We start from the raw sequence: 16,153 nt of genomic DNA on the forward strand, positions 1-16,153 counted from the left end.
GAAACAGTACTTTAATCAAAATGCTCCAGTAAGAGCCTTGCTGTATAAATGGGTACGCTCCAAGTTGTCATTGTAAATTAAAACCTGTATTCATTTAATGTATCTGGTTAAAAAGATATAAAATAAAGAAAACACAGTTATTTCTCAGATTTGTGAGCGTATGTCTTTACAGAAGCCAGTAAACATAAAACTACATTTACTGTTCGTCAAAAGTATTCAAGAAATGTACCTCTGAGTACCTATGAAGGGATTGTGCTGATTCATTTTAATCCATAAAGACATTCAGCAGGGAAGCATTTTCTTCTAGCTCTCTTAAAATATGAGTTAAACAATGCATCTTGACTCATGTTTAACGTCACATAATTGAATGCTGCGATTAAGTAGTCAAAGCAACATTTGATTACAGTTTCACAAAATTGTTCCTAGAGATTGAAAGAGAATTAAAAATTTAATGGGAATCAAAATACATTCAGCAGAACTCACTAATGAAGTGAAGGGCATGTTGTCAGTTTTCAGAAAACGTGATATATGATTTGCATCTTTCTGTAGCTTCAGGTCATTTGTGGGGCCACTTTGTTTTACATTTGAGGCTCCTCCATCTGCTATTATTCACTTAGAAGCCACACTCCTCTACTCTTGAGTGCCAATATTTGTCAAGTCACCATTTTAACAGAAAAAACAGTGCCATCCATTTGGGGAGAAAGTGTTATAGCAAGGGTCAACTGCAGGGGCACAGTTCACTTTTGTTAAGTTTTTGCTGTTTCTTTGTGTTTAAAATTTTACTTACAGGGGTATAGAAAAAGTTCTTCCTCTATAGAGACTGAAAGTGCTACCGTAGTAATCACTAGCTAAAGACAGACTTTCCTCCGACCCCCAGACTGGCCGGTTCAGATTGGCGCGGGACGCCCGAATCAGAGGCTCGACCCCTAGATGCCTGATCTGGGTGCCTGCTGGCTCCCGCCCGTTAGCTTGCCTGGAAGGCTTGGAGAGAGCATCCTGTTGCGTAGGACCAGGGCCTCTGGAACCCAAGGCCAGAGCCTCCTTCTCTACCACTGTGTTCTGACTGCCAGACCAGCTTCCAACCCGTGACCCACTTCTGCCAGAAGAGGGCGTTGTTTCAGGTGTGACATCCATCATCTTGTCTGCATCACCTTCAAGAAAGATGACAAACCAGCTGAGCTTTGCCGACAATAATAAGATTACAATTTTATTTAGTTGGTTGTGATTATTATCATTAAAAATCAATAAAATGCTTATCCAGTTCTTCACCTGCCTTTTATTTAATAATGAAAATAAAACTTTTAAAGGGTAAGTGTTTTAAAAGACTCAAACTGCACATACCTATATAAAGAGTATATTTTTACTTGTTTGTTGAAGGGGAAGATTTAGTGTAATTAGTTCTTTCATATTCATCTAGATTTGGTACTTTGTTAGCATTTTAAGATCCCTCTGCTCTAAATTCGGCCCTTGGTTGGGTGAATAAGTTTTCTTTTTTCTTTAATAATTATGCTCTTACTGGATTAAGAGTATTATAGCAGATTTAGAATGTCACACACAAGAAGTTGTATAAATGATAATTAGTTTTGTTTTCAAAACTGTTGCAGACCATCTGGTACTGTACGGCAGGCTGCTATAAGGCATTTAACTTACATCTAAAGACCAACTGGTATAAGCAGTATTATGCTGTGCTCCACTGGACTGGTTTAGTATCATATGAGTGTAGAATATATATAGAACTAGTAAGTTTGAGTATTTGCTTCCTTGCTTCTTCTCTGTTACACATGCTCAATTCTACAGTATGCAACAATGAAACTAATTGTTGAGTGATAAACCATCAATTTAGCAAGCCAGAAGCACATCTCGTATGAAACTCCACTGAGCTGGAATCAAATGATTAACTAAAAATATATTTAAAGGTACCATAAAGAGGAAAAACAGTGCATCATGTTTTGTGCCTAACTCCTCTCTGTAGGGGATGGGCAATTCACAAGCTGTTCAATGTTCTAGGGAAAAAGAGTCCAAATACAATTTAAAAAAAAACACACAGGAACCTCCATCAAAAGAGCTCTGATATGGGCCTTTCGCATATTCTATTGGAATGATATTAAGTTGACTGAATATGAAATACATAATTGAGAGAAAAGGCCTCATAAAAACATGAAGCATCAATTCTCTTTTCCATTGATTTCACATAGCTTTAAAAATATTTATGGATCAGTTACAGCTGATTAGCTGTAGATTACTATTAGGTGCTCACTGTCGAGGATTCAACAAATTTATATGAATATCGAATACAACACAGAAATTGTATTTTTATGACTCAATAATGAGTTCATGAGAGGAAAATAATTTTACATCCAGTTATGTCTATCTATAATTAAAACACATATATGACTCCATTTATTTTTTAAGTTTTCCATATTGGGCAGAATTCTTCTTTTTATAACATACTGTACATAAATATAGATGATGCCAAGTCACAAGAATGTGTAAAACAAAATTGTGATCCATTTTAAAATGGCAAAGATACTTGCTAAACTCTATAATAGCCTGCATAATCCCTACTGCTTATTCATTCTACTGTAGGTTTGCAGTAGATTTTGATTTGTTTGAAGTCTTCTCCTTTTTAAACCCAACATCATTCAAGCACACTAATTCCTGAGCCAGTATGAATAACTTTTTTGCTGTTTTTTCTCTGGATTTTATAAGAAATTCAAATAGCAATTAACACAATAAGAGAAGTCTAAGTTAAAATATTGTTAAATATCCCAAGCTACACACATTATAATTTGTAGTCAACTGCAATTTTTGCACTCCCCTTTGGTATAAGACATGCTTAAAATTGTAGGATTGCAACACACAGCAGTAAAAAGCACTATGTTTAACTTTATTTGAGAACTAGAGTCTTTCAGTGTAGGTATAAATATGCATGAATAAGGCAATCCCTACAGCATTCTTGTTAATGGGTGTCCTCTACTAAATTAACCACTGTTCATTTTATGGAATTGCTTTCAGGACATTTTGATTGCTTGGAGTAACAGCTAATTTGAACAGCCTGTATTTGGATGGACTCCAGAGGCATACACAGGACAGAAAATAGCACAATCTACCAGTGTTCAGCACTTCTAAAAGACAGAAAAATTCACATTAGTTTGCACTTTTTGTGACTTTCATTTGTATCATAATATTGATACCTGGACCTTGACCCTTTGCATCCTCTAATCGATCAGATTTTTATTTTTTTTCTTTCTCAACTAAAACTTATATATGTATATATACATTTTGATTGATTTTTTTTGTTTCTCCACATTGTCTAGAAGAAGCAAATTATTATGTGAACATAAGCACCTACAGTAAGTCTTTTTCATAAGCAGCTTCATTAGTTCAACATTTCCCATTTTGTATTTATACTGTATAAAAAATATTTATTTAAATAAACTATTATCTTTTTCTTAGCAATTTTATTTTTTGGTAAACGAGGCTCAGTAAAGTTTCACTTACAAGACTATACTAACAATATTACTGTTTTTTTATAACTTGTCAGCTCCCGTTCTGATGGCAAAGTTTGCTTCATGCAAACAGACAATAAAAACAGCATTTTAGCTGTTTGGTCAAACTCGAATAATGGCAAAACAAGCCAGCAAATATAAAGGGGTTGTATATATAATACTCTGGCATTGGCTTGCATGGATAAGGAACTGATAGTACTGGTCGGAGAACAGCACTGTCTTCTCCTACTAAAAGATTCCCCTAAACCTCAATACAGATTTCAAGCACAACAGACCTAAGAGCAACTCAGATTAATGCAGTTTTGCAGGAACTGAGCATAATGTGTATGTTGCATGTAATGAATGATAAGCATGTATGGTGCAGATATGATTCGGAAATGCAGTCAATGAGAACGTATCAGCTTATTTGAACAAGTTGAATGAAGTAAACGAGGAGCATATACTATATGTTCGCTCTGGAAACTTTGAGAGGGGGAGGAGTCAAGGGCCAACACTTCTCCAGTTGGCCACAACAAGAGGGAGGGAGGACCCCCTGTAGCTGCCTGGGCTGTGGGTTCCAGGAACAGGAGGGGCTTGCGAATGAGGAGAACCAGATCCGGTACCGACTCACACCATGTGCTTCACCCTTAGGAAAGAGTGGGTGCTTAGCTACTGGTGAGCTCCATTATGGACAGCAAAATGAAGGATTGGGGAAAGGGAAAAGATAAAAGCGAAACTCAGGGGCGCTCACCCTGCTGTCTATGTGGGTCCTAATGCCCCAGTATAGTGACAGGGACACTATATTGTAAAAAGGCGCTGTCCTTCGGATGAGACGTAAAACCGAGGTTCTGACTCTCTGTGGTAACTAAAACTCCCAGGGCATTTCTCAAAAAGAGTAGGGGTGTAACCCCGGCGTCCTGGCCAAATTTCCAATGGGACCTTACCAATCATGGCCTCCTAATAATCCCCATCTCTGAACTGACTTCATTACTCTGTTGTCCTCCCCACTAACAGCTGATGTGTGGTGAGCGTTGTGGCGCACTATGGCTGCCATCGCATCATCCAGGTGGATGGTGCACATTGGTGGTGGTGGAGGGGAATCCCCATTACCTGTAAAGCACTTTGAGTGGAGTATCCAGAAAAGCGCAATATAAGTGTAAGGAGTTATTCTTATTATTAATTATAAAAGAACAAATACGGATAGGGGCAACAGGCAAGGTAGGTTAGACACTTGACCAGAAAAGGGAAGAAAGATGGAAGGAAGGAGAGTGGAGAAAGCGAGATTAGAAAAGAGAGATGGAAAAGGTAGGTGGAGATAAAATATTAGTACACAAGTGATATTAGAAGAACTGAAAGAAAAATATGGCAGTGATAGTGTGGCAGCAGCATAGCCACTTATTTTTCAGTGGAGAATTTGAGGTTAATAGGTGAGAGAGCAACTTTAGTTTTGGCTTATAGCAGATAAACACAATAAAGGTATGTTTCAGGGATCCTAAGTGTGAAAAGTTGTAATTGAGCTTTTTTGTGTAAATAAGTGGATGAACGAATTTCACTTCCTTCCGAGTCCCAAACGTGTTTAAATAATCATCATTTGTTCTGATTATGTTGGAGTTTAAATCTGTACAACTTCACAAAAAACAATACATGAACATAATAGTCAATTAACTGTGTCATCAGGTGACTATATCACCTCATACCTACTAATCTGTAGACTTTGACATGAGACAAGATATTAAAAATTATCTTAAAGTAGATTATCACACAAATCAAATATATGAACATATGAAAGGTTACAAATGAGAGGAGACCATTCAGTTCATCTAGCCAAAAGGTGTTTACATTGTGCAAAAACAAATGTCTTGCTTAATTACTGTACACTTAAAACAAGTAACACCGATCAGCAGTTCACTAAGGCTCACATTGATGATACTGGGTGAACACCAGATTAGCATTATTGTTTTGATCAGGAAGGAGAGTCACTGACAATTACAACAATTTATTGTTCATTAACTGAAGATAAACAGATTTAAAAGTTCCACAAATTTGGATTTGTTGCTGTTTAATGTTAGGTTTAAAAGCCAGCTTCATGGCTGTCCTGGAGATAACAGGATTGTATCCTAACCCTACAGTAAGTGAAAATCCAAAAACAATTCAATTTAAATTTGATAACAAAATTATTAACCTTGTCATAGAAACAAGTCTCAAATATGACAAAATGTGTATGAATAATATTTTTTCACTCTGAAATGAATCACCTGTTTGTAGGAGTTCAAAAACCTTAGCCCTAATGCAAAATGTAATAAGTTTAACTATTTCTGACCCTTCCTCATGTAGCGGCAATGCTTGTTAATAAGACAGAATTAAGTGTAACTGTGCTTTTCCAAATGAGGCCCCATCTCTCTCTTCATCTCTGTGGTGCAGCCACAGAGAAGCTATTCATGCAGGCTGATTTAAAGATGTTTTCTTTTGATAAGGGACAGCTCCCAAATGGGGATGCACTTAGCTAAGCCTGGCTATCATGATCAATGGTCATCCATTGGCGCCTATCTGTCTAGGGAGTGCCAGATGGACATCTGGACTGCATTCCTAAGTGTCAGGAGTAAGTGACTCATATCTCACCTTGATCAACCAATCAGGGACTGGTAGGGCCGAGTAACCCACTTGGGTCTCTGATGCCCATTAAACTTTCAGCCAATGAACGAGCTGAAGTTCCTCCAGGTAAAAACAGGCAACAGAGAGACTGGAGAAGGAGAACTATTCAGACTATTCCAGTAGGAGAATTCAAAGGAGAATTCCAGGGGTGCGAGACAATTCCAGGGCAGGATGGCCCAGGAGCAGAAAGGCTCCCAAGGGCAGGACATTCTCGCAGCGCACCTCCTGACAATCCTAAGACTCAGCCCGGACAACAACGGAACGGCCAGTGTGTCCGAGTGCCAGAACTTTCCTCTGTTCTAAGAGTCTAGAAGGAGGTTGCCAGAGAGTAACCAGAGGATCCACCCGAGGTTAGCATCAGCAGCAAGCCTCGTGAACAAGTCGGAACTGTGGACAGCTGAATCACTATTCAGAACTAGTGCTTCATCAGGAACGAACCGGTCCCCTTCCTGACCTGCTGGGACCCACAGTCATCTTTTCTCCTGTGCACAAACTTTGCTAGTTAAAGCCAACACTAACTAGCCGGTCAGTGAGCATCAGCAGCGCACCGTCGCAAGCCACACAGCACAGCCTGGCACCTAGCCAGACAGCACGGATTGGACAGCAACAAGCCTGCAACTGCTTCTTTGTGCCTGCAGGAGATCTGAATCCCCAGAGATTGGATGAGTATTCAACTTCACTGCATTACTGCTCGAGAATTCAATTGTTATCCCGACCAGTTGATATCAATTTAATTCCTAAGAGTTATGTACTTGTTTTAAGTATCTAATGTAGAAGTTGTAACCAAGTTCAATTATGAAACGGTCTAAATGAATGATATACTGAACGTATGTCCTCTTGATATATGTAACTCTTCGTGACTGAATGAATATATACCTTTTGTATTCTGATAACCCTCTCGATAAGATCTGTTAGGTTTACATGCATATTCTATGTATTAATAAATGTATCCTCGTGTATTAGTACCTGTGTGTGTGCATTGTTTGAGTTATATTGCATGGTTGGATTCTAAAGCCATTAAAAGAATCATTTTGTGATTTACTGCTACAATTAATAATTGTCCCAGTAAATGCCCAAACCCTACAGAACTGGTGCCTCGTGAGAGCACACTACACTCAAGATCAAGCTTTTTAGAGTTCCTTTAGACTGAATGATTGATTTTTATCATTTGTGTATTCTTTATTGTGTTAGTTTCAATTGCTATTAACTGGACTTTTAGAGTACTTTTACTAACTTTATAGTAAAAATAAAAACTTCTTATTGTTCTGTATCTGTACAACTTCACAAAAAACAATACATGAACATAATAGTCAATTAACTGTGTCATCAGGTGACTATATCACCTCATACCTACTAATCTGTAGACTTTGACATGAGACAAGATATTACTAATGATATGTTTAAATAAACGAATGCTTTATACTCTATGTACTGTATGTTATTTAATTGTGTTATTATATAGTCATAGTACATACTATCTAATAAGAGCCAAATTACATTAAATGTTTACTGAAGTATAATTAAGGGAAAGTATCATTACCTGCAGGCATTCTGTGAAGAGCCTGGTCCTGAAGACTTCTGGGTCCTTCTTTTGTTTCCATAGGTATCTGAGGCTCTGCTGCCTCATCTTCTGTGGTCTCTGAGTCTACAGAATGGAATTGGCAGTCATATTAAAATTAAATGTTCATAAAACTAGAGTGACATGTGAGAAACATTTCAGAATACACAAGACCAAAACAATACCATAAACATATTGTGCAGTGACCAAAAAACAGTCATAATTACATCAAATTCAATTGTAGGAGCTTCCAGGTATGTAAAGCACTGTGATAACATTTTACATTTAGTGATCTGTGTTATAGCTCATCTTAAATGCAGTCAGCAGTGACTGTTCCAAAGTAAGCAAGTGTTCATGTTGACATTTTCTGCAAAAATGACAGAGACAACGTCCCGTCCTTCCAAACCGAGAAATCAACCTCAAATTAATTTTCCAGAGTAGAAAGAAAACGAAAGAAAAACAAGAAGAATGGTATATGAAAGGTTACAAATCCCATATCTTACTGGATACATAATATTCTATACCACAGCAGAACAAGCTGACTGATTTGGGGATCAGGGAAAAATAAGGAGGAATGAAGATGAGAATGCATGGTCCGTTATTACAGATAGCAAAGAGATCCATTACCATAACTTTGCTTCCTGCAGGAGCGGAAAACTTCGCTTCCATAGTGGCAGCAAGAAAAAGCAGACAGAAGAGCACTGTTACTATAGTAACCAATGTTCCTGACACACATGGTAAATCAGTTGCACACCCGACCCTCATTAGAAAACTGCTGGCCCGGCATCTTTGATAAGGGATGACTGTTCTTTACAGCCAGCCCTTATGCTAAGGTATTTCTGCTTTAACACTGATTTAATGGGTGCATGCTCTGTGCTGTACTGTGTGCTAACACTGCTGCCTTTATGTATTTATTGCACACTCTGTCTTCAAAATACATGTGGCTCTAGACATAACTGTATCTAGAATAGATGTCTGAAATACATTTAACTTATTTTCTTGATAGGACAATTTACAGTAGGGCTGTGTACTGTATGTTCACCATCCATCTTTTTAGTTACTGCTACATAATACAAGATAAAAAAGGTAACTAACTTTAGGATAATTTCATCTGTTATTGTGATTTCAAGGCTTATTGGTATTTTACATTGATGTGGGTGAGTTATTAGTTTCATCTGTAGGACACAGAAATAACATATCTCAAGACAGATTTTATTTTATTAACAGGGACTTCCATAATATGGAAATTCTTGCATCCATTTTGAGTCTTCTATAAAAACATGTCTTAGTATATCAAAAATGTTTTGCTTACTCCTTTCATTAAATCACACATATGTGATATATGGTATATGCTACATCTGAGAAGCACACACTAATATTTTGGAGCAAAATCACTACTAACTCATTAAAGGTACTATTACAGAACTACATTATTTTTTCAAACCATATTAGAATGTAACTGATTTTTTAACTGCATCAAATGTTTTCAAAATTTACAAGCATCTTTGCATGTGTTGTATTTCAAAAGATCCACTTGAATAGTTCAAGCCTGTTAAGGGTGTTTTTTTGCATTCCACTGTGGACACATTTATTAACAATGGAGCACCACATAAATTATTTCTTGTCATACACAATGGGTTCAAAATATGTGTTAAATATAGGAAATGTTATAAGTTCTCAAGCCTGTATCAAAAAGCACATTTTTGACTGAGTAGAAATAAAAACACAAATGTATTCAAATTAAGAAATGAAACATTTTATATAACAATATTTGAACTAGGTCTGCATGTCGAGTTTCATTCAGTAGATTCTGGAAGGAATTCTGGTCCACAGTTATACTAAGAGTTAAACAACACAGCAGTATAGTGTTAACTCGAAAATGCCTAACAGAAGACTAGTAGTTCTATAGAACTAGGCTAAGCCAGTATGTAACCAATTGTTACTGACCTATAACAATACATGCATGAAACAAAGACAGAATTACAATTTATTATGCTTTTAGCATCATGTACTGTATATATGTAATCCATTTGTCTAAAGAATTAGCTTTCCCTTCTTTAAAGTTACCAGATGATAAAGCTCCAAAACTGTTTCTCATAAAAGCTGTACCCTTGCTCTATTAAATGCAAAAAGATATTGCTATTTTCTAGATATTGCTGTATTTGAAACACAGTTGTTCAAGACCTATTTTTGTTGCGATGTGCTCTATCAGATATATTATCTTAGATATAACCTATCAGATATATTATCTTAAACTCTGTATTGGACAGCACCTACAGTGATCATTTCATGTCATTATGTGTTTTTCACAATGTAGTCTTCAGTAAAATACTTTAAGGTTTCTAAATCAATTTTATGAAAAGATGATGTCTGGAACACAACACAAAATCAATGAATTATTCAGTGCATTAAGATCAGCAATCATCATGTCCACTTTCTAAACACATTGAAGAGCAATCACCTACAAAATTTGCAAGCAATAATGATATACTACCAAATACATTTTAATTACAAAAAACACATGATACAGGAAAGGTCTCCCTTAACCCGAAATACATTAAATATAATGGCAATTACCAAATTCATGGATGCTGGAATAATAAACTGTATTAAAAAAGAACAAAAACACTCAGCATGTTTCAAAGAAATGTCATGTTTTATTGCAACTTAAAATGAAATGAAACATAGAATATGAAACAATACAGCAAACGAAAATAAGTGTTTGACCACAACTAAATTTAAGGACATTGCATTAAAAATATATAAATTTATGTTGTAATAATAACTGGTCAATGCTTTCTTTTCATTATGTAGCTGTTATCAACCATAGAGCAACACAATCTTAGTTTGTTAACTAGGATTTTGTAAATATAAGTGTAAACAAGTGAATTATAGGATGTCTTGATCAAAAATGATACACTGAAACTTGCAAAATTCTGTCAAGGCATATATCAAGCACAGAGCATTCTATGCAAAGGGAATCTGTGATACCATTCCAGCACAGGACTGTTAGTGCAGGGTTGGTATAATAATGGTTGGTTATTATGCTTGCATAGCATCTGTAAGGTGGTTTCTCACGCATTCATTCATGAACAAAATGTCCTCAAGAGACCAGCATCCATTTTTTATAGCCTATGTGATGCTATACTATAGACATTACAAATGATATGTCTGTGACTCAGACCTAGTACATTAGTGGAATGTATGTAATAATTTAATTTTAAAGAGGAATGTAGTTTTATCTTGACTGAGCTCTCTTAAATGTATTGAATTTTTCAGTTAAAGCTATAGAATCCCATTTATAAGCCACTTTATTCACCAAAAGCTGTTGTAAATGTTTACTGTACTAGTTTTTATGCTCTCCAGTTGTAATTCTTATAATATTTTACCCTACGTGGAAAAATAAATATTTCATTATTTCAAATATGTCCTTAAACGTAATAGTTGCCAAGCACGTCTTTAGCTGAAATAAAGTCTGATTTCATAAAAGCTCTGTTCTAATAACCTGTTATCTATAAACCCAAACACACCATGGGTAAACCGGCCAAATGTTCGACTAGAATGTCCCGTTTTCTGAAAGAAAGACAAAAAGTAAAGGTTAGTAATATACACTCAAAGAAAATGTTTCCACGAATGCTTATTGTGCTCTTCATGAACCCATGAGTATCAAACAAGAAAACCTCTTCTCAACCATCTCAACAGGAATTTAAAAGAGATTTGCTGAAAAGAGAACATACAGTATTTTTTAACCTAACATGTTTGTGTGAGAACAACAAAATCTTTAATGTAACAAATAATGAATTATTTTACAATCTTTACATTTTCCTTTTCTTACCAATTAAACAATTCTACACCCAAATCAAAGAAAAATAAGATTATATTTAGTTTTCTGGCGTAATATTTACTTTTATACACCTTTTGAGTTTTATTAAAGTAAAGTGTTTGATTTACATTTGCCTTGAAATTATGACAACATCAATTTGTAGACCTTTTGTGACCTGTTAGCGAGACTGTAGTTTTTAAAATTGGTATGAAGCTATAGTGGAAGTTAATTTACCAAGTAGGATTCTGTCCTTTATAATTTAATGATGCAAATGTATCAATACATAATCTCAAATCTGGAATTTCAAAACAAATCTGAATGAAGCGAAAACAATTTGGCACCATTTCTGCGGACTGATATATCTCTATTATTACTACAGCCAGTCATATGAAGACAAACACTTAATGATTTAATGATTTAAGTAAATACAAATTCAACTTAATCAAGAAATAGCAGATGGTTTCATATGTCAGAACAGAGATCGACCAAAGTAAAATATGTTTTTTGGTCTGTGCACTGAATTCAAGAAGGAAAATGTTTTAAATGATATCATACGATAAAATCTTGGAACACCATTCAAGATCTCAGATGTCACAGTTCAGATCATTCCTGGGATATGTCCCCTGTCACTCCAAGCTTTTAGAAATGTTAAGGTCTGCACAAAGACTAGAGATAAGGAGATCGAGATTTATTCAAAGTACCAGACATGTTTCAGACAAACAACATCTTGTCAATAACCTATCTTTGCTCATATACTCATTAATTACAAATTGAATCTCAGTTCTTTCATTTTGTTTCTTTTTTTTTGGCATCTGCCAGAGTGCTATGGCAAGAGGGTGCGTGGGAGGTACTGAGTCTGTCTGTGTGGCTCTGTGCATCTCCAACTCATATAATCAGGGAAGCAAATTTGAAGCTGATGCAGGAGAGAAGCTGAAGCTGCCAGGCAGCATTCTAATCCATTTGTTACACAGCGAAATGCAATCCTAATGGTTGCAGCACTGTTGAGTGATTTCACATTACTCCATGAAAATGTTCCCTAATGCAATTATCAATGACTAACGTCTATCAAATTTCAGAGGCTAGCAATGCCTCCAAGAATTTAGCTTTCAGAAAATAAGGCCAAGAGATGGTACAGTAGATTCTTCTAAAATGCCATTTATTAGGTCAGTTATTCTATTGCTGATTCAACAGATTCAACAGATTTACTTCTATCTAGTCAATTTACAACTCTAGATGCTTTTTAAGTAGATAATTTTGTAATTGTCACTAAATAAACTTTTAACATCAAATAAACAATGTAAATGTATGACCACATTCATAACACTTACATTTATAAATGTTAAGAAATAGTATGTATTCTATTTATAATCTCTGAAAAGCAAACACCTTGTATGAGATAGTTAAATTAATATAGTAAAACTGAACTTAATTTCCATATTGCCAAAAATCCTAAGGCATCCCAATTACTGTTTCATTATAATCATTAGCGGACTGAACTTTAGTTAAATAGAACTTTACATGGAAATAACTCCAAGGCAGTTTGCATAGGGCTTCTCCTTACATATCACACAATGACTAATAAATCACCCTGTAGATTACAGTATTTGTCTGTCTACAGTGTCACATTACATTTTAAAACCATTCCGACTAGTTCTATAGCATTGGCAACATTTCTAAGAAAACAATTGCTACAATTTCTCCAATCCAAAACACCTCAAAGAAGTTTTAAAACATAAACCAGAAAAAAAGCTACAAGTAGACACACACACACACTATTCTTCCCAATATACTGTATGCAGGCTGTACAAGCCCTTTCTTATGATCATAATACAGTATAAGGAATTACCATTAAAAATGAATTGTTAGTATAAGCAATTTACATTAATTTGGCTTCAAAAAGAAACAGTTTATAAAAACCCATATCACTTCAAATGAAAATGTCATACTAAAGAAATCATACTAGTAGCTATAGTGACTTCACTTTGTCACTTACAGTATCTAGGCAATCAAAGTAAACCATCTGTTCAAAAATTAAATTTCTACATTTGCCAAGTTTGGAGTTTTGAGAAAGCACCGGCTCAATAAAGATATGTGAAGAATTGATTCTCATTGCATTTAAAAAAGGGTGGACAAATTTTGTCTTCCATATATGAATATACATTATGTTGACATACTCTGTTGTGATACATTCTTCATTGACATACACACACAGTGTGACAAAAAAAAAACACAAAATATTCACCTTCATAGCGGACAATACCACTTCCTAATCAAATAATTAGATTTATTTCAAGTAATTGATTCCTAACACAAAAAATCCAATATTTTTAGTCAGTTAAAGGTTCAATTGTGTAACTTACAGCAGATCTTTGCTGGAACAAACACCTGCAGGTGTGTGATTCTCCAGCACCAGGATTGTAAAGCCCTGTGTTGACTGACAAACCTGTTGCAACATGTTGCAAGATCAATCAGTACTTAGCTTGCAGTAAAATTGTAGGTCTTTCTTTTTGCTCAAATAGTATGAGACAACAAATTAATTCAATTATATTCCCTTAGTGATGGACATTGCAGATTTTTTACAGCTACAGTATGGCACAGGTCAGTTCTGTACCACAGAAGATCACTAGAATGTGCTGTAAATTGTATGAAATCAGAAAAAAGATACGAAATCAAACATTTTATTCATGCGAATTGTCTTTCTCAGAAAAATTGAATGGCATGAATGGACTCTAAATTGAATTAAAAAAATATCTAGTAAGCTAGATCACTATTACTGCTAACATTTGATTTTATATACTGTATGCAAAGTGGAATTATACGTCTATTTAGAAACTTCTTGTTTTCAGGATTGTGAATTTGTGAGAGTTAAGTAAATACCAAACCCATAATTCATGGTGACTGCTTGCTTTTAAAACATACATTACCCATTGAAGTTATTCCATGCAACACATATACTGTATCTCTCTATGTTCTATTTTTTTGTTAACAAATGTTATTGGCCGTATTTGTTGAACTATTTCATGGCTATGAAGTTATATAACTCAAAAACATAACTCAAAAGGTCAGAGCTCTTATTTCATAATCTAAATACAGTTAAAGAATTATTAATAATGTTATTATTGACAAGTTCCAGTAATGATAATAGTTCATAAACAATTGTATTTGTGAAGTATACATAAAATTGTCCTTTTAAACAAAACACTATTTTTCAACTCTATTATTAACCAAGGATATACAGTATAGTACATGCTCCTCACCAATAAATCTGATTTCCTTCATAAGATTTTTTTTAGTTTTCTTTAATTGTTTTCCAACAAAAAGATGAAATAATGGGCTTAATTTCCGAAAGCAATGTTAACCGTCAGCATTTTAAAGTAACAGGCACATAAGCTTTGGAGGACAAGATAATGATGCCTCTCAAGAACTACTCTGCCATGAGAAAATGTTTATTACTTTTGTCCACCTTTAGGTTTACATTTATTTTTTATCTGAGTTCAGACAGAAGATGAAACGGGTCTCATGGGCACTGTCTTCAATAAGCTAATCACACAGAAGTCTGCTGACTATGCCACACTCAGCTAATTCTGTTTACAGTACTTGACAGTGCAAGCCTCCAGGTATTTCAATTTAGGAAAATCATGTCTTTTATCATGTAACTTTCAACTGAATTAATTTCACATAGACCAAAACAAGCCTGTCTAAAATATATATGCCAAGGACAAAATGTTTAGCTTAAATTACAAAGAAAAAAATAATTGAAAATCTATTAATTAATTAATCTTTATTGAAGATTTAAGATTGCCAAAATAAGTTACAGTATATCTCCCAAATTCAATACTTTTTAAAAATAAACTGTTAAAAATAAACATAATTTAGGAAATCTAAAGACAAAAGCTCAGAATTCATAACCGGATTAGATATAAATTAGCATGCAAAGATCAGTATCATATTGTATTAAAGGCTTTGCCAGTTGGTTTGGGCTTTTGACAATGAAGTAATATGAGCGTTTTAGTATTGCTAATTCTGACCCTTCATGGAATCATTAATTACTTTAGAAAGGACCAAATATATTTACTAAATAAAGCAGTGTGATTTTCATTTAGAAAGACTAGGTAGGTTGGAATCTGTAAAATGCACTCCTAAAAGGTATTAATAAAATCAAACAAATGGACAACAGACCTTAATTTCTGCTGCTTATTTATTGTGAATGTTCTCCATTTGGTTGGATGTTTTATAGAAATTTGTTTATGTATAGAAATGTATAGATCCTTAGAAGTCAATACCCCATTTTTATGAAGAAAAAAATATGTTTTATGTTTTGTGTCTCCAAACAGTGCATCTTCAGTCTTAAACTCTTTGAAAGTTTGGTAAGTCAATGACTACAATAGATTTGCTGTATGCCAAGTAACTATTTAACACAAAGTTAACTCTCAGCTGCCCTGTATCATCTCCCTGATAGTAATAGCCAAAATATGATAATTAGCCATTATTGTAAAGGCAGTGGAAGAATTTAAGAAAGACTTAAATTTAAGAGCAGACATAAAGTCTTGTCTGATTACATTTAATTTAGACAAATGCAAAGTGTTACCTGCAGAAAAGGGAAAAAAGAAATATAAACTATACAAAAAACTA

The 16,153-nt window shown here is 34.7% G+C and overlaps 1 protein-coding gene across 4 annotated transcripts in view; it reads right to left on the minus strand.

Annotated features, from left to right (window-relative positions):
• Window positions 1-16,153, minus strand: part of spega (striated muscle enriched protein kinase a) — a 142,113-nt gene that overhangs the window by 89,543 nt on the left and 36,417 nt on the right. For 2 of the 4 annotated variants that reach the window (XM_088607387.1, XM_088607390.1), the window contains exons 2-3: window positions 7,681-7,785; window positions 974-1,151 (exon numbers count right to left, since the gene is read on the minus strand). In XM_088607387.1, the coding sequence (XP_088463513.1) occupies window positions 974-1,151; window positions 7,681-7,785 (283 nt within the window). Of the gene's footprint in view, window positions 1-973; window positions 1,152-7,680; window positions 7,786-8,325; window positions 8,361-11,228; window positions 11,278-16,153 lie in introns of those variants that run through there. The other 2 variants (XM_088607388.1, XM_088607389.1) reach the window with 2 other exon arrangements.

Source organism: Lepisosteus platostomus, chromosome 14 (assembly GCF_059453375.1).
Source record: "Lepisosteus platostomus isolate fLepPlt1 chromosome 14, fLepPlt1.hap1, whole genome shotgun sequence".
In the NCBI taxonomy this organism is placed as follows: Eukaryota; Metazoa; Chordata; class Actinopteri; order Semionotiformes; family Lepisosteidae; genus Lepisosteus; species Lepisosteus platostomus.